The sequence below is a fragment of the Misgurnus anguillicaudatus genome, chromosome 17 (assembly GCF_027580225.2).
Source record: "Misgurnus anguillicaudatus chromosome 17, ASM2758022v2, whole genome shotgun sequence".
Lineage (NCBI taxonomy): Eukaryota > Metazoa > Chordata > Actinopteri > Cypriniformes > Cobitidae > Misgurnus > Misgurnus anguillicaudatus.
The window spans coordinates 33,163,817-33,184,100 of record NC_073353.2 but is presented as its reverse complement, the minus strand read 5'-3'; the positions used below and the strand labels follow the sequence as shown (position 1 = coordinate 33,184,100).

General features: G+C 38.1%; 1 protein-coding gene across 2 annotated transcripts in view; it reads left to right on the top strand.

The window, feature by feature from the left end:
- Positions 1-12,253, top strand: part of nab1b (NGFI-A binding protein 1b (EGR1 binding protein 1)) — a 31,196-nt gene extending 18,943 nt beyond the window's left edge. For both annotated transcript variants that reach the window (XM_055215426.2, XM_055215425.2), the window contains 3 exons: positions 2,819-2,984; positions 7,831-7,971; positions 11,843-12,253. In XM_055215426.2, the coding sequence (XP_055071401.1) occupies positions 2,819-2,984; positions 7,831-7,971; positions 11,843-11,925 (390 nt within the window). In that variant the 3' untranslated portion in view covers positions 11,926-12,253. The remainder of the gene's footprint in view (positions 1-2,818; positions 2,985-7,830; positions 7,972-11,842) is intronic.
- The last annotated feature ends 8,031 nt before the right edge of the window (positions 12,254-20,284 follow it).

Below are 20,284 nucleotides of genomic sequence, written 5' to 3'. Positions count from 1 at the left end.
GACTAAACAAAGAGCAAAATTTAGTATGTATCTCCATCTTACAGATTACAATGTCTTGTTGCCTCTAGTGTCTTAGTTGGATCTCAGATTTGCCAAGAAATATTTGTTTGTAACTCATAAGATTAACTTTTCTTGGAAGACTGTTATGTAGAATATAAAACCTATATAAATTTTGTAGCCCTAGAGTTACGCATGCTCTTCATACTTTGATGGTATGAACTAAAACATAAAGGAGGTGATAGGTAACTTTTTAAGTGGCAGTGTCAATTCAACTGGATTTTCAATCACTGCTGTCAAAATGAAGACTAAGAATCGTAAAAATGTTTATAAGGTTCTCTTCAAATCGTTGCGTTGCCATGACAGTAGTTTATGTTAATAGTTTATTGTAAAGTCCTTGCGGCAACACTAAGAATATAATGCGTACTTGCATTTCAGAATGCAGTGAACTCTTCCCACATAGCTAAAAGTGTTTTCTTTTACGTGGATTTTGAAAAATGTAAATATTTATTAAATGTTTAATATAATATAATAGGAGTTCAGATGCAAAACACTCTAAGTGCGTCTGACATGTTTTCTTGAAAATGAGCATTTTTATCTGCCTTTTATGTTCAGTAAGTTTAGTCATTTTACTTTAATGGCAATGAAAAGGTTGTTAGTCAGTAATTGAAATGTTTTATTTTCAGAAATCTCACTTCACTTTCTTTTCTGAATAAAGATAAAAGACTCAAAAATTAGGTCAATTTCCTAATATATTCAGTGACCAGGTAAAAAATGATTGCAGCTCGACATGTTCGCACCGTTGTTAATTTCGCTAGTTCGCCTGCGCATTAAAGGAATAGTCTACTCATTTTCAATATTAAACTATGTTATTACCTTAACTAAGAATTGTTGATACATCCCTCTATCATCTGTGTGCGTGCACGTAAGCGCTGGAGCGCGCTGCGACGCTTCCATAGCATTTAGCTTAGCCCCATTCATTCAATGGTACCATTTAGAGATGAAGTTGGAGGTGACCAAACACATCAACGTTTTTCCTATTTGGGACGAGTGGTTGTGCGAGCAAGTTTGGTGGTACAAAATAAAACATAGCGCTTTTCTGGGCGGATTTAGAGGAGGAACTATATTTTGTGGCGTGGTGGCGCTTTTGGGAGTACTTCGACTCGCCTGAAAAGTCTGCTCCCCTTCTCACTCTCATAATGGGAGAGGGAGGGTGTTACTGCGCCGAGTCCAAGTACTCCCAAAGGTGCTGTTGCGCCATAGGATGTAGTTCCTCTTTTGGATCCGCTTGGAGAAGCGCTGCGTTTTATTTTTTACCACCGGACTTGCTCGTATAACTACTCGTCTTAAATAGGAAAAACGTTGATGTGTTTGGTCACTTCTAACTTTATCTCTAAATGGTACCATTGAATGAATGGGGCTAAGCTAAATGCTATCGAAGCGTCGCAGCGCACTCCAGCGCTTACGTGCACGCACACAAATGATAGAGGGATGTATCAACAATTCTTAGTTAAGGTAATAACATATTTTAATATTGAAAATGAGTAGACTATTCCTTTAAGTCTATTGAATGGTGATAAAATAAGACTTGGCTTGCTGTACTCAGAGGGAGCACAAACCCGAGGCTCGGCTCGAGCCCCAAGTTCAAAAACAACTTTTGTTATCTCGAGATCACGAGAAAATTAAGTTGTGAACACGAGAAAACAAGCAAGCAAAAATAAAAATATGGATGACCTTTCTCTGCTTCCGTAGGATTCTGCCAACAAACCGCTATTTCTAAATGACCTGACGTCAGGATTAAGTGCATTTGAAGCAAATTATTTGTTGAACGTATAATATGTGCCGATATCAATATCGTTATCTCGTTTTTGAAAGAGGTGGCGTTTAGATGCTTTTGCATGTGAGCTCTTCATACATAGCCTATGTGTAGAATACATATATCTCTCATATCTTATTTTTTCAAAAGATATGAAAGATGGTGAACATGATTTCACCAAGTAAGATGTGATCCTGGATCAACACCATTGTTGGTCCTGGAACAACACTTTCATTAACCAATCAGATTGCAGGATTAGGATTAGTGTATATGTTAGATTTAGGTTAAGGATTGGGTTAGGGGCTTTTAAGAAATACTCCTCAAACTATTTCACACTAATTTGAGGGTTTAAAATGGTTAGGGTTTGAGTTAAGGGTAGGTTGGGGTATCTTTGATTAAAACATTGATCCAGGATCACATCTTACTTGGTGAAATCAAGGCGACCTATGAGGGATATATAAGATATTAAATAACATTAGTGATACTAAATGTAAAAAATAATTGTCTGTCGAATTGTAATTGGTCCTTTATATTCATAGCGGTGTAAGCCAGTAAATGAAAAGTGTAAGCCATGAAAAGTGTAAGCCAGTATAGACACACATAACTTTACATGCCAAATGTAAAAAAAAATCTTTGCTGACTCAGGTAATCCTGAATGGAAAGATGACCGAATAGAGGATAACTGGGTTGTGTGTAGATATTAGTATTAAACTTAACTGCCTCTTATGTAAATCTATAAAGAGAATATTACTTCCGAATATCTATCAGAAATAGTACTTTTATAGTAACTTAAAATCCCTATTCACGTTCAAATGCGAATATTTTAAGGAGCATCACGTGTTTTGAATGTAGGTGTGTGTTTACTGTTAGTTTTGTTTTGCGTCACTTGGTTGCGTTATGTTTGTGTACGGTGAATATTGGAAATGATTTCTGTCACACACCGTACGTACAGTATGTTGCTCCACATCCACTTGCCTGACTCCCTGCTGTTTGCACATATTACAGGTTCAGCTGGAGCGTCTGCTGGCCAAACAGATGGAGATCCTGCATGACGCCGCGGCGCAGGACAGACTCCAGGCTCTGGAGTGGAGGGTTCCACCGGGACCGTACAAACACAGCGGAGACAGACAAAAAAGTAATGGGGTATCCACCGATAAAAGTACCGAACAGGGTGAGTTTGAAACTTCATTTACAGAAGCAATGCTTGTAGATCAAATCTTTTTTTTGTCTGTCAGCAAAATAATTTAATGCAGGCGTTGGAGGTTCTTTGTGCATAGCTAAATAAATAAGCCTATTGACTTTTAATGACTTTTAAATTGTAAAACTGTATGCTTCCCATTTGTTTTGTTGTTACCATTAAAGAACATACACCTTTAAGGACTTTTCATTTTGGTACCATATATGATTGATTTTGGGACGTTGGTTTCCACTTGCCAATGTAAATTCTCAGTCCTGTAGCTAAACCATGCAATCCTCCAATTTATTTAACATGAAGAACAGTTAGAGGAAAAAAATTCACTTTTCTTGACAAATAAGCAAAACCAAAAAACTGCTACTGTTATTTACTCTTGATTGACCATCCAGGTTATTTTTATACCCGTACGAAAAACCGACGAGGCGTATCATTTTCTCAGATAATTCACTAGCTTGCATCACCTGTTCCAGACTGATTTTTCTCTCGTTTCTCGTTGGCACTTTCATTTCAGGGGCTCATCTGGCAGCTGCAGGCGGAGGCGGGGTGGTGGGTGTCAGGAAGGGGAGGGGGTGATGGGTGGAAATATGAACAGAGCTTTGCGTTCTGTTGCTAATCTTGATGTTGTCTGACTGTGGTTCATTTTGACCCTTGCGGTGGAAGGTACATGAGAATAATTACTGCATGTACTGTGAATCTGAGCATTTATTATCTGCATCACAGCACAGGTTTGCAATGTAAAGACTTGTCATTAAAAACTTGTGGTAGGCTGATAGGAGTTTTATAATGGCTGATACAGATTAGCTGGATTTGTTTGAATTTAAGTTTAGGTAAAGGTGTAGCTGTAGCTCAATTAATGGAGCATTAGAAGTGCATTGATTGTGTCTTCGATCACAGGGGAACACATAAAGAGTTTGGTTTCATTTTGACTAATTTGGGTAAAAAAAAATTCTATAAGAAGAAAGTGACAAGATGAAAACCACCATTTTCTGTTACAAACTTTCACATAGCATCCATCTTTAGCATAACATTAAAAATTCAAATCCATAATTTGATTTTCAAAGATTTATTATAAAAACTGATTATTTTTTCCGCAAAATGCAATAAATCCAAAAAAGTCGGTGACTTGTGACTTTCTTTTTAAATGCTATAAATCTATTGAATCAATATATTAATGTGCATTTATTTTTGCCATGTTATATTCATTTAGTTGACTAGTGTTATACAATGATAAAAATAAACATTAATGGCATTAATCAAAACATTTGCTTTGTCATATTAAAGGAATATTCCATTTTCTTAAAAGAAAAATCCAGATAATTTACTCACCACCATGTCATCCAAAATGTTGATGTCTTTCTTTGTTCAGTCGAGAAGAAATTATGTTTTTTGAGGAAAACATTGCCAGATTTTTCTCATTTTAATGGACTTTAATAGAGCCCAACATTTAATACTTAACTCAACACGTAACAGTTTTAACAGACTATAAACGATCCCAAAGAGGCATAAGGGTCTTATCTAGCGAAACGATTGTCATTTTTGACAAGAAAAATAAAAAATATCCACTTTTAAACCACAACTTCTCATCTAGATCCGGTCGTGATACGCCAGCGTGACCTCACGCAATACGTCATGACGTCAAGAGGTCACAGAGGACGAACGCGAAACTCCGCCCCAGTGTTTACAAGTGCGTTGAAAGAGGACCGTTCCGACGTTGTTGTATGTTAACTGATACTAATTAATGTCTTTGTGTCAGTTTATTGGTTATAATGGTCCGCAAGTTTGCGTTTTATATTTGTAACACGTGACCTCCCTACGTCACTACGCATTTACGTCAGGTCGCGCTGGACCGGACCTAGACGAAAAGTTGTGGTTTAAAAGAGCATATTTTTTATTTTTCTTGTCAAAAATGACAATCGTTTCGCTAGATAAGACCCTTATGCCTCGTTTGGGATCATTTATAGACCTTTGAAACTCCGTTGAATAAAACTGTTGAGTTAAGTATTAAATGTTGGGCTCTATTAAAGTCCATTAAAAATGAGAAAAATCCTGCAATGTTTTCCTCAAAAAACATAATTTCTTCTCGACTGAACAAAGAAAGACATCAACATTTTGGATGACATGGTGGTGAGTAAATTATCTGGGTTTTTCTTTTAAGAAAATGGAATATTCCTTTAAGAACATATTGCTGCTGTCATCCTTGGGACGTCATTACTGATTTTTTTTTTTTTTGCAAGATCAGCTTTGAAATGTTTTGGTTCTGCTCGATTTTCATTGACTTCGAGTAAAATAATGGAAAGTTTTTATAAGATCCCCTGGAGTCAATGTGTTAGCATGACAGAAGCTTGATGCTGTCATGTGAGAACAAGAAACCCGAGTGCCTCTTACGTAAATTATTTCGATTTTGATGGCTTATGTTTCTTCCCCGCCACAGAAAACCAGCACAGGTTTATCAATGCTAAAATTACTATTTTGTTTTTGTTTGCTGTTAATCACGAAGCACAAAGTAAATGAGGAAAACTAGGATTCCCTGAGTATTCAAAGCTTAGCCATTATTGTTTACAATGCGTGGAATGGTGCGCTGTGATTGGTTGAGTGGATTTATTGCATTCTGCAGCGAAGGAGGACTGGCGTTTGTCGCGGTTTGAAAAAAGGGAGAAAAGATGACAGAATAGCACGCCAGATATCGGATTTTGCATAAAATGAAGAATTTACTTTTTCGGTTATCCGCGAGTGATGCACGCTGACGTGCTACCTGCTGGCCGTAAGACTCGAATCGGTGACTTTCGGCTTACAAGCCCGACTCTAACCATTAGGCTACAACTGCCCTCCCAAAAGAGGCACTCGCCACTGGATGGGTGGATTTCTCTGAGTATTACAGTTCTGTCTGGAAAAATTGCATAATCAGTCTTTATTTCTGCTTTGGCTTAATGTGACATTGTGCTCTGTATTTATGATAATTATTTGTCGTTCTGATTTACGGTTTCACACTGTTCTAACAGAGCCCTCTCCTCCCCTGCTCTGAGAATCACTTCTTCATGAACTCTTTGAGTAGATGATCTCTCTCAGCTTCCTAATATCCCATGTGTTCTCCAAACTCCAAAGTGGGCGTATGGGATCTGCAGAGGAAGAATGAAAGAGAGAGAGAGAGAGAGAGGCAGTGTAAAAAAACAAAGTGAGAATAAGATGAGAACTAAATCTAAATCTATCCCTTTCTGGCTCTGACACTCCCTTTTCAGTTTTTGCATACATTAAAGGATTAGTCCATTTTCTTAAAAAAAAACAGATAATTAAAACCATGCCATCCAAAATGTTGATGTCTTTCCTTGTTCAGTCGAGAAGAAATTATGTTTTTTGAGGAAAACATTCCAGGATTTTTCTCATTTTAATGGACTTTAATGGACCCCAACACGTAACAGTTTTGATGCAGTTTAAAATTGTAGTTTTAATGGACTCTAAACGATCCCAAAGAGGCATAAGGGTCTTATCTAGTGAAACGATTGTCATTTTTGGCAAGAAAAATAAAATGTATGCACTTTTAAACTACAACTTCTCGTCTATCTCTGGTCCTGTGACGAGCCAACGCCACCTCGCGTAATTGCATAATGACGTGGAAAGGTCACGTGTTACATATATGAAAAGCACATTTGCGGACAATTTTAAACAATAAACTGATACAAAGACATTAGTTAGTATCATTCGACATACAACAATGTTGGAACGGTCCTCTTTTTCGCACTTGAAAACACTGGGGCGTAGTTTTGATGCGTAATCCGTGACCTCTTGACGTGATGACATATTACGTGAGGTCGCGCTGGCACGTCACATGACCGGAGGAATACGAGAAGTTGTGGTTTAAAAGTGCATATCATCAAAAATGACAATCGTTTTGCTAGATAAGACCATTATGCCTCGTTTGGGATCGTTTAGAGTCCTTTGAAACTGCAATTTTAAACTGCATTAAAACTGTTAAGTGTTGGGGTCCATTAAAATGAGAAAAATCCTGGAATGTTTTTCTCAAAAAACATAATTTCTTCTCGACTGAATAAAGAAAGACATCAACATTTTGGATGACATGGTGGTGAGTAAATTATCTGGATTTTTTTTAATAAGAAAATTGACTAATCCTTTAATCCAGACCGTCTAAGATTTCACATTGATTTCAATATTTGACATATTTTAAGGATATCAAGGTTGTATTTTCACAGAATCACTGTACTGTATTATGTAGGGTGATTTTATGTAAAAACGGTTTCTATGGGAAGGGTCACAGTTCTTTATTATAGAACTTACATACAGATCGTAAATTAATAATTGTTTTTTACAAGAAATTAATCTCACAAAATTCCTGCATTAAACCAACAGTCCCAGTAAAACTAAAGGAGTGACTCACGGTGTGTTGATCTCTGCTGGTACCGTCTATAAACACAAATGAGATCATTCAGCCAGAGAGAGAAAAGGTTAATGTGCTCTATGAAGGAATCTGGCAATAAATGTAGAGGTGTTTTTGTGCTGAATGCAACCTGCTTTCAACGGCCTCAAGCTGCATCCTTTGTCTTCAGGCTGTTGCGGCGTTTGCGTTGGCTGACTGTTGTCGAAGAAAAGGTGCATTCGTATTAAATAAATATCAGTTGCGTGCACGAGCGAGAGCATTGTGCCGAGCGCTTCTGGTAGGCGGGATGCTTGTCTCGTAACTAGCTCATAACACAAGGCTCAGTAATGGACATAATGGTCATGAATGCAGTCACAGGTGAAGGGCAATGTAAACAGGAGTTTAAATTACAGGTTTGGCTTATTGTGTGTCATTTGTCCTGTATCTCTGAAGGTGAGCGACCGCTGAATCTGAGGGTGACCGGTCAGAGGACAAACACGTCTGATGGGGAGACGCCTCTTGGAAAGCAGCTGGCCAATGAGTTGAAGAGGCATCACCAAGCTAATATAGAGAGCAAGACATCAGGAGCCACAGGTGTGTATTGAAAGACATTCAAGAAATTCTGACTCTCACACATATACATATGCACCAGTGGTGGTCGCTGACTTCTTTTTTTGAGGGCGCATGATGTGAAGTTCGTCACAACATGTATGAAGCCCGTCGTGTGTGGTTCATCATTTCAAAATATGTGTTCTGCGCATCGAGAGATCTTGTGTGCATCGCATGTCTTGTCAAAATAAGTGCCTGCTGCAGACGCGTCTAAAGGGTTTATGATAAAAGAGACACTCGCATTTGCCAGATACTCGCATAATCTCATGCATTATCAAAGTTTACTGTTAAGGGAGTGTCTTGCTGTATTTTGTGAACACGAGCATCTCTTTTATCATAAACTGTTTTGACGCGTGTGCAGCAGGCACTTATTTTGACAATACACATGATGCACGTGGTTCATGTGACGCAACAAACACATATTTTGAAAACACGAGCAACGCATATGACACTCCGAACACATACTTTGAAATTGCACCCCTCGGAAGAGCAGTCACGAGTTCATGAATTGCAGTGGGTTTATGAGTTGACGGAAAAACATTTAAATAATTACTTACAATTAAAGGTGCAGTGTGTAAATTTTAGTGGCATCTAGTGGTGAGGTTGCGAACTGCAACCAACAGCTAAGTCCACTGCTCATCTATCGCTTTTGAAACATAGAAAAGCTACGGTAGCCGCCATCGGACAAACATGTCATCTTTGGAGACAACGTAGTAAAAAAGTTTGTCAATTAAGGGCTTCTGTATGAACATGGCGGCACAAAATGGCAGCTTAAGGGGTCTCATTCTAAGGTAATAAACACATAACTGTTCATTATGAAAGGTCTTTATACACCACTGATAATATAGTTTTACATAATATTTAGCATTTCTGTCAAGAGATCCTTCTAAAAATTACACACTGCACCTTTAAATCATAAGATGCAAATATAATTAACAAAATCTAAATAAAACACTTACTTAAAAAGTAGATTTTTACTAAAAAAAGATATATTTAATTTGTTTTATCTGCATGTCATGTGACCACTACACAGCGCTACAAAAAATTATCAGATGTAGGTAATAATAACAATAACTATGTAAAATACTACTGATAAAAACTTTAAAATGGATGAAAAATAAATAAATAAAGTTAAAATAAAAAATAAATAAAGCTAAATATGCAAATGTGCTATTCAATTATTTCAATATTTATTTGAGGTAAATAATTGAGGTAAAGGGGTTTCGGCTGACAAAAAACACAAAAAGCATGCATGTTGTGAAAAGAACTCAATCCCATAATGCACCACAATAAGCTCATCTTAAAGGACAACATCATTGTTTTTCAATATTTTACTATGTTCTTAACTCAACTTAGATAAATTAATACATACCTACCTTTTTTAATGCGTGCACTTAATCTTTGTACAGCGCTTCGTGAATGTGTTAGCATTTAGCCTAGCCCCATTCATTCCTTAGGATCCAAACAGGGATGAATTTAGAAGCCACCAAACACTTCCATGTTTTCCCTATTTAAAGACTGTTACATGAGTAAGTAAGTATGGTGGCACAAAATAAAACGTGATTTTTTTAAGCGGATAAAAAAGTGTGCAGTAACATCATCACTTCTAACAACTCCTCCTCTCACTCCGTCAATATTGCTGCGCCCAAGGTCGAAGTGCTGCAAACTCAGTGCTCTTTCGCCCTACAATATAGTATTTTTTTTAAAAACGTGTTAAAAAAAACGTGTTATTTTGTGCCACCATACTTACTTGTGTAACTACTCATGTAACAGTTAGGGATGTGACAAGATCTCGTGCGACGAGATCTCGCGAGATTAAATATGTATCGCGAGATTAAGTGTGTCTCGCGAGATTTCTTGTGTAGGTGAAATTCTGGCCGTTTTTCAAATAAAAGACTGCATCCTTCGGAGGTCGCATTTTTAAACTGCATTTACTTCATAAAGACTGTCTTATTAGAGACTACTAACAATTATAAAGTTTACTAATAATTTAGTTAATCGCAAATTGTTGTAATATGCTCACGACTTGCGAATGTAATGCTCAGTTAATGATCTGAAATAAACCTTAATGACGTATGCAGCCTGCATATGCGACCTCCGGAGGATGCAGCTTTCTGTTTGACCCTTTTAGGGGCCAGTTACACCAAAAGCGTTTATGGCAGTTGCAGGCGCCTTTTTTAAATGATATTCTATGGGCATGGAGCGTTTGCGCGCTGTTTATGCGCGCTGAGCGCCTTGCGGTTTTGGCCGGCGGCCGCAGCACGCGCCTTTGAAGGAACGCTGAGAGCGGAGAAGCGCCCCAAGTCATTCGCGTCTTTCCATTGTCCACTCGAATGAGGGGAGATGCGGGCCTTACGTTGTGGTGAGGGAAGTTTACAGTTGCATTGAAGAACCGGACTCCACTCACTCACTCTCTCCTGCGTGTTTGTGCACCTCTCACCCTCAAACAAGGTCAGAGCAAGCGTCATCTTTTTAAAGTTTCTGCTAATATGACAGTTAACAGCAAAAGAGCGCACGCTTCAATATTTGATTGACAAGACAGCTGACTAGGTGGTTGCCTAGCAATATTAAAAGCCGCGTCGACTCGCACTGCTCTTTTTTTAAAAAAGGCAGTGCGTCGCGCCTTGCGTTTCCAAGCGTTTAAAGCTTGGTTGGTGTAATTAGCCTCTTACAGTGCATGCATTATATTCTGTCTTTTACTGCATTTGCTTTTTTGTTTGGGTTTCCAATAATGTTCGTTTAGGAGCTCGTATGAAGTCTGAGACGTATTGTGTTTGTCTGGTGATAAGTGTCAGATGTGAAGTCTCAGCAGATTAAACCATCACAGAGTTTACATGATTTAATGTCTGCATGTTCATTTCTATTGTAAAGAAATGGACGTATATTAAATATTCAAATGGATTTAAACTGTTTGGCTAAAAAATAAGCGTTTCTCTCCGTCTAAAGTGAAAGTAAAGATAGCGTCCGCGAGACGAGTCAACTATCTCCCCCTGCAGGCATTTGTTATAATATATACATAATGCTTTTTATTTATAGACCACAAATGTAATGTGTTTGTTAATGTAATGTTGTTTAATGTTACTTGGTTTTAATACTTTATTTGAACCAATTATTATTGCATCTTCGTTATTATGTAATTTTAAAGGCTACTGCTCACTTGGGTCTATTTTTATTACCCAAAAATAACAAATTACATCATTATCAGTTAGTAAAATAATTGTTAGGGCCAGTCCTTGATTAGTTAAAACATTTAAAAATAACATGATTTCAGTTTCTTATTCATTTATTTTATCATCGAGGGTTTCTTAAAAAGTGTAAAAATATCGTCTCTTCTCGTTCTCGTGAACCCAATCTCGTGTCTCGTCTCGTCTCGTGGATTAAGTGCCTCGTCACACCCCTATTTAACAGTCTTTAAATAAGGAATAAAATAGAAGTGTTTGGTGGCTTCTTAATTTATTTCTGTTTGGATCCTTAGGAATGAATGGGGCTAGGCTAAATGCTAACACATTCACGACGCGCTGTACAAAGATTAAGTGTACACATTGAAAGAAGATGGGTATGTGTTAATTAGTCTAAGATGAAATAAGAACATAGTAAAATATTGAAAACGGTGGTGTTGTCCTTTAAAGAATTCATCCAGGAAGGTGGACAAAGCAAGATAAATATTACATAAAATGTTACATAAAAATGTAAGTTTTAGACAAAGTTACACAAACACTTGGAATAAAATAATTTTTCTAATCGCCAAAACTGTTAGTTTAACCTAATACATTTGTTAAGCACTGTATATTATAGTATGTTCATCATTGACTTACCACCAAGGGTTTCTGTAATCCATCTTTTAATCTTCTTTCAGAAAATGGAGGAGACGCCTCTTCACGTGCCCTCAATCTCTCAGAGAAGAAGGTCATCAAATCAGAACCAGAGGATTCCAGATAGCAGCCCTGAATACTTTTGTGTCGACCCTGTAATGATACACACGTCGTCTGTCAGTGAATACTAACCAAGCACAACTACAGTAGAGCCTTAAAAACCAATGTTGCCTCAAAATAGAGTTTATTTTAGTTTCTCACCGTTTTTGTTTTTGCCAAAGCACCTAGAGCCCTTATTTGCATTCACCTGAGTAGATTCACACTGTTTGTGCCGTCACTGACGTTTAATTCTCGTCGCTGTCCGCTAGGTCTCCATACTTGTTTTCCTCCTCACGTCCTTTTTTATTGGTGTGGACCGTGAAGTCCGCTTTTTGTAAATACAAAGAAAATGTCTGTTTGAAAACAATGTTATTTAAATACAGTATGTGTCGTATGTATATATGAATGCATGTAAAAATGGGAGTTTCTCCGAACGGGGAGGGACACAGTGTTGTTGTCTTAAAACTTTTTAGTATGCAGCTGTTAGTAGTCACCTATTTAAGTGAGTATCTTAAATTTGAATTTCTCGAAAGCCCCCGTGAAGTCGTTCGATGAGCAGAGTTTTCTTTTCTGCTCATGTCTGCTTATTTAACAAATTGCAGTTTGTATTTGGAAAAGAGACATTCTCATTTTAAAACACATTTGTTAGGGCCAACATATCCCAGACAGCAGACGTCTTCGTGCCGGATCCAACCCGGAGCTGCTTACTTCGGCGCGGATTTGGCCCGGAATCGTCACAAAATCTTAAAGACTGTATTTCGTGGGGTCTGAGAGTCTAGGTAGTTGATTTTTTCGCTCTCTATCAGAGTTGCTAAAGAATCTGAATTTTAGTCTCTACTATGGTGCTATGGTTGCACAGGGAGTCTGTGGTACTTACCCATTGCTACTTAAACACTGAAATCTTTGAACTGAAATCTTTGGGTTTCCTTGTTATCTTGAATGAATAGTTATGCTTGATTTATTCTGGTTGTTAAGATACTAAGCACAAGTAATATATTTCCTATCTCTACATTCTTACTGTGCGTGCACACCACCAGCGACTCCTCTTTTCTTTTTTAAACAGGTTGTTAGGTGTTCCTAATTCTGGTTGTCCTACTAACTACTATAAACAAATGAGTAACCATCCTCTCAGTAAATGACGGAAAATGTGACCTTCACCGTTTTACTGTGCATTTAAACCAGACGCGGTTAGAGACAGCAAAAATGCGATATTCGCACGTAGATGGACGCTTGATCATTTTGAGTTTACTCGCTTCATTCGGCATGAAAGCCGCACGTGAAATTATAGTCATTCGAGACATTTATGCGGACATTTGCGTCATGGGATGGGCTTCTGTGACTACGCTGGCTTCCTGTAATTATGTCACTACTAAATCACGCTCCTGATTGGTTAACGCGGCGCGAATATCTTCAGAATTTTCAATTTGCACGTTTCCCGCGCCAGCGCTCAGTTCGCACGGAATGCGCACCATCTGTGCGCACGTTCCCCACCAATTGCGTCGCGCCACACCATTCACGCTTACCACGCAGAACGATGCCTGTTCATGTCTTTGCATTAACTTAACATGTAAATCACTCACGCTTGCCGCCTCTTCCGCGTCTGGTGTGAACGCACAGTAACTGTGGGCTCACACCAGATGTGTTTGAGGCATCAAATTCGCGTCTACCGCGCGTAGTTGGACACTTGACTATTTTGAGTGTACACGCTTCATTTGTGCGTGAAATTCTAGTCATCGAGACATTCACACGGAAATTCGCGTCATGAGAGGGGCTTCTGGGACTCGTTTCCTGTGATCACGTCCCTACTAGAGCAAGCTCCTGATTGGTTAACACGGAGTGTTTTTTTGGCAAAGTTCAGAGATTTCAACTGGCACGTTTCCCGCGGCAACTCTCAATTTACGGCATTCGCCCGAACTAGATGCGCATATGGGGCGGAATCGCATCTACAGCGACGCGCTAAACGGCTCATTTGTGCCGCAAGACCTCCAGATGCGCGTCAACGCGTCGTTACATTGACTTCCCTACTGAAGGGTCCAGCTAAGACCAGCATAAGCTGGTGAGCTGGTTTTGCTGGTGTAGGAAGCTGGTTTTGCTGGTGTAGCAAGCTGTTTTTGCTGGTGTAGCAAGCTGGTCTAGCTGTGTTTGGGTCACTTTTTAAGCTGGTCTAGCTGGACTTAGCTGGTCAGGCTGGAAGACCAGCTGGCCCACCAGCATGACCAGCTTTGTCAGGCTGGGAGGACCAGCGTAAACCACCTTAAACCAGCTAAAACCAGCTACCAGCTTATGCTGGTCTTAGCTGGATTTTTCAGTAGCGTTAACATTGAAATCCCTTGCGCTTGCCACCTCTTCCGCGTCTGGTGTGAACGCACAGTAACTGTGGGTTTACACCAGACCATTTAAGGTGTCAAATTCGCGTCTACCACGTGTAGTTGGATGCTTGAACATTTTTAGTGTACTCACTTCATTCTCGCGTGAAATTCTAGTCATCATTCACACGGAAATTTGCGTCATGGGAGGGGCTTCTGCGACTCCGCTAGCTTCTTGTAATCATGCCACTACTAGAGCGGCAACAATTAATTTGCACCATTCGCGCGAACGAGGCGGAATTGCGTCTACTGTGCCGCGCTAAACGCCTCATTCGCGCCGCGAGACCACCTTTACATTGACATAACATTGAAATCGCTTGCTGCCTCTTCCGCGTCTGGTGTGAACGCACAGTAACACTTCACTCGCGAACGCTTGCCTTTGCATAAAGGCGAACTGTTCTCAACTTTGTCGCTTAGCTGGACATGCCCACTTCCTGTCGCCAAAAATCTCAAGCTTTTGTTGAAATGAGATTGAGTCGCTCCACCATTGCTAGTTGCTGGCGTTGTGCACGCAGCTTTACGAGTGATACCTACAAAATGCTAACACAGAAAATCACGTTTGTGAAGTAAAGTAACAGTTCCCGTCCTTAGACATACTAGTACTGTAAATAGTTCAAACACATTAACAAATGACTGGAGGGCTTCATTATTGCACCATTTCAGTCTATCACACAGATAAACACATAATCAATGTATTGTAATTTTAAATATATGGTAGTAGAGCAATACCGGGTAGCTGTTGTCACTTAACTCAGTGAACGTGTCTAGTCGTCCCAGTCTCGAAATACACTCTTTGTACAGTATTTCTACTCTGTTTGTTAGTGTAAACATAGTCTTAGATTCGACGTGCAAATGTATGTGAAACTGATATGCACTATAGTGTTTTATTCTTAAAATTTGCATCCTACATTTCTCGTGTTTTTCAACAGTGATGCGTGTTTTTTTGTGACTTGTACCGTAATATCTGCCTATTATTGGTTTGGCCTTGAGTTACACTCTTTCTGTAGTTTCAGAGTACCACGTAGGATGAAGTAGGCACAAGATAATCAGGTTTTCCACAGTTATATGTTTGTAACGTACCGGTCAAGCTGTTATATAATCTGTATTTGTGTCAATGACAAATACCTCTCTCTGTCGGTACAAGAGACCGATTTGAACGTCCTGATCATACACTTCAGTATTTCGATGGAATATGCGGAGATGTGCTCGTCTGTGCTTTTGTTTTTTTTTTACTTTAAAAGACTAAAGAGATCTTAAGTATGCAAAATCTTAATTTAAGTGCCATTTTAGATATATTTTTGAATGTGTGGTAAGCGAGTGTGGTTGTAATCCAAGGATTACAAGATATTGAGAGTATGATGAGTGTTATAATGGTGGATTATAAAAAACTTTATGATTGTGTGAACATTTATCTGCATTTTCAACTTTTTGCCTTAGTTTAAAGCATTCCACATTTAAAGGGCACCTATTATGCAAAATCCTCTTTTACAAGGTGTTTGGACATAAATGTGGCAGTGTGTGAACACAAAAACACATTCTCTCCTTCTTTTTTAATCTCTATTAAACCAAAGCAGTCTCATTAGACATGCCGTTTTGATTCTCTTGTTAATGTGACGTCACACAAACAAAGCCCCGCCCACAGCCACTGACTTGGGTTCATTTTACCCAAAAGATTTTCTAAATGTGTTTGTTACAACATTGATAGGCTAATGTGGCTAAAGATACTAGTATATTCACACGAATCTCGTCTATTTTTAACCAAAAGTGGTAAGGGAGTCAGGAGCAGTAGCTAATTTGCATTTAAAGGTATACACAGCGCTTTTTTGCTTCCACCCAAATTTTGCATTTTGGACATGCTATAACAAACGATCTGTGGGCTATTTTGAGCTGAAACTTCACAGACGCACACCTGAATCTTATATTACATCTTGTAAAAATCGGCATAATATATGCCCTTTAAGGTATTCAGTTAACCAAGAGCTGTTTCTGTAAAGGTGGTAGTTTATTTTGGATGCGTGTTGAGATTCGGAAGTTGTATGAACATTGAGGCTTTAACACTTTGCAATATTAAGCACCAGATCACAAGTTAGTTGAGAAAACCAAAAAAGTGGTCAGTCTTACAATGGAAAAATCTCACATCTGATTGGACCTCGCAGATATCACAGTTACCAATGACCTATATAACAAGACGTATCTAGACGCCTACTTTTGTTCCTTGCTTGTCTCTAACCACTTACAGAAACCATCAGTCTTTCTCTAATCTTTGTACTCGCTTTGTGTAATAGACTTATGCATTCTGTGGGATAAAGCTGTGTGTTGTCAGTAAAACTTGTTCTCATTAACTTTGAGTAGAGGGTACATTAGGATATGCATACAGTAGTCCTGCACATATTGTTTTGTAAACACTAATATATTTAATTTGTTATACAGCACATGAACATTAAACTCTATTTTTTTGAGATTTGATTGTGAAGTATTTTTTCCTCATTTTCGTCTCTTCTGAAAACTCATGTTATGTTTTTCTGGGCAGAAAAAGATGCTAATGGATGATTCTCACGAAATCCAGATTTAGAAAGTGTCCACCATCAGATTATTTTTAAAAGCCCTTGAAGCCATTTTTTTGCACATATAAGGTCTGAACTTACTATAACCGTTATTTTTAGAGGATTTAAAAAATATTTCCTATAGATTTTTTTTTTTTTTTTAGATTATCATTATCAAAAATGATCGTTACCGCAACATGATATTACAAAAGTTGTCTAGGTACTATCACAAACAAAATTTTAACTTTTATCTGGAGAGAAAAAATAAGAACTGCTTACCTGGTAGCCATCTTGAGTGTCACAGTCAATTATGTCCCTTCCAACAATTTTTTTAAATGTTAGTTCTTTGAGGGCTTAAACAATGATTGAAAATTGTTGCGGAGGATGAGAACATTTTTCTTGGACACATTTATTTTCCAAATACCACATGTTTCTTTACTGTAAATGTTTATAGTATAACATGCACTGAAGCTTTTATTTTTTTTATAGATTTTTTTTAATTATTAATATTTCCATGTCAAAGAACCCAAATCCAGTCATTGACACGTTGCGGTAATGAAATTTTTCCCCTTAATGTGGAAAAAATTGGTTTATATGATGTCATTTGAAATCATGTGCAAAATAGTACATGAAGAGATGTTTATAACTGTATGCTTCTTATTTTGATACTCTTACTTTGCATTTACTTTTTTTTATCAAAATGTTTCATGACACCTCATACGTCTAATTTCATTAGAATCACCCTAATGGATTAAACAATCATGTTTACTTCAAAATGTAAAACACATGAGACACACTCATACACTCTAAAAATGTCTGGGTTAAATTTGACCCAATGCTGGGTTGTTTTAACCCAACTGCTGGGTTATTAAACCCCATGGTTGCATAAAAACAACCCAACATTGGGTCATTTTTAACCCATCATGTGTTCTGTCCAATATTTACCCATTATAGGTCAAAAATAACCCAGACATTTTTAAAGTCCTGGTTTGTTATTTATATTAGGACAATTAAGCTGTTTTTTTAAACATACCTTTGAAAAACACATTGCTGCTGTGGATCTTGTAACAAAACAGTGCCACTGATATTTAAAAATAATTCAGTGCAAGCTGTTTTAAGTTGAGACGACTCATACATGCATTTTAGTCTGGGACTAGTCTTAAGCACTGTCTGTGAAACTGCACTTTAAAGTTTGATGACAAACACAGACAAATGTGTTATTAACCACCCAGCCAAATTTGAATAATTAAAGCAACGCCAAAAAAGTTATCAAAATCTTGGAAAAACTGGCAGGTTTCTCTGCTCTCAAACGGCGGGGGCGTGTCGCCGTCGGCGCTGAAACCACGCCCACTCGTGGGAAGCTGCCATCTCTTAACTTAACCGCTACAACCTGAATGAATGCTCGTGGCTGTGTTGGGTCGGGGCCACCATTTTAGCCCCAAATAATCCTGAACACAGAAATGTGGCAAAGCTGTTTAACAGTGTAACTCCACAATTCAGTACAACATGGTTCACAGTCTTTGTAACGTGTCTCGGCAATACATTTCTAACATTTCTCTCAGAAACAATTCTCTGTAATGACTTTGCATGGACCTTAAAAATAATGGTGCTAAAAGGTTTATCACACAAGGTTTCCAAAAACCTTTTAGTCTAAAGTTACTAAATGAACCATTTCTTACCTTTTTATAGTCTGTACCCAGCAACCAATAGCCGTCATTTTACAATCTATAGACCCGATATATAGTCTGACTATAGCTAAACTCTCGTTAAAATAAACTTGAATTTGATTACATGTAATTTTTACTAAAATGAGGTGTACAGTTAGGTCCATAAATATTTGGCACATTATGTGATATTTAAGCTAATTTATTCCACTAACAGTCATATAATGTATATTGGCTCAAAGTCCAAACTCTCAGCTTTATTTAAAAGGTATTCACATCCAAACTGGCTAAAGGATTAAGGAATTATAGCCGTTTAATATGTAGCTCCCCCTTTTAAAGTAATTAAACAGTTGACTTAAAAGCTGTTTTATGGACATGAATTGTCTATAAATAAAGCTGAAAGTGACTTTAGCTGCAATACATTTTGTTAAACAGCTAAAATAACACAAACGGGCCTCTGTTTAAAGGGGCCATGGCACAAGACTTTTTTAAGATGTCAAATAAATCTTTGGTGTCCCCAGAGCACATATGTGAAGTTTAAGCTCAAAACACCATATAAATAATTTATTATAGCATGTTAAAATTGCCACTTTGTAGGTGTGTGCAAAAAGCATTGGCTACCTTGCTATGATTTACAGATTTCTTATCTTTTACTGTCTATGATTCTTAAGGATACAGTAAATAGCTACGAAAGACAACATGTCGCACCTCGACTGTCATGAAAAGAAACGCTACTTTAAAAAAATATATCTTAGTTAGGGTGTGATCCCTACTCGATCCCTGATGCGTTCTTCCAGCCGCTGTTCGCTGCTACCGAACTACCACTATTTTACAACAAAAGAAGGCGCGACACAACATGAAACTTTGCTCGAAGTATCACCTGGATCTCTATACATGAACGCGAGCATTGAGAACATTGTTTGTGTACACAGAGTTTACTAAAAAGAAAGGTTTTGTACAACTGACTTTGGCTGTTATGGTGTCCGCTCGTCATCTCTGCCAGACGTAAATAATCGATTTCCAAATGCGAATGAATGAATCTCATACGAGGCTCCTTTTTCAACTAAAAGGTCAATATTGTTTGTCACTTGCGACAAAACAACGAATCATCAGTGCATTTATATGAAACTATGCTTTAGGAGCTATCCATCTTTACTCTCCTCCCTCCTTACGCCACATTCGGAGATCGATACATTTTGACTGGGAAGATGGCGGCGAGCGGAAGTCAGTTGTTCAAAACCTTCTTTTTAGTAAACTCTGTGTTCACAAACAATGTTCTCAATGCTCGAGTTCACGTGTAGAGACACAGGCGATACTTCAAGCAAAGTATCATGTTGTGTCGAGCCTTCTTAGTGTTGTAAAAATAGCGATTTTGATGCTCACAACATATTGAAGGCATAGCTTCTAGTTCTTTTGCGACCACTTCAGGTACTCAAAATGGCGGAAGACAAGTGAGTGACGTCAGCTGATATTCATGTATACATACCTAGCTTTTTTCAATGCGTGCACTTAATCTTTGTACAGCACCTTGTGAATGTGTTAGCATTTAGCCTAGCCAGATTCTTTCCTTAGGATCCAAACAGGGATGAATTTAGAAGCCACCAAACACTTCAATGTTTTCCCTATTTAAAGACTGTTACATGAGTAGTTACACGAGTAAGTATAGTGGCAAAAAAAATAAAACGTTTGTTTGGAGCCATAGGAATGAATGGGGCTAGGCTACATGCTAACACATTCAAGAAGTGCTGTACAAAGATTAAAAGTGCAAGCATTGAAAAAAGATAGGTATGTACTAATTCATCTAAGTTGAGGTA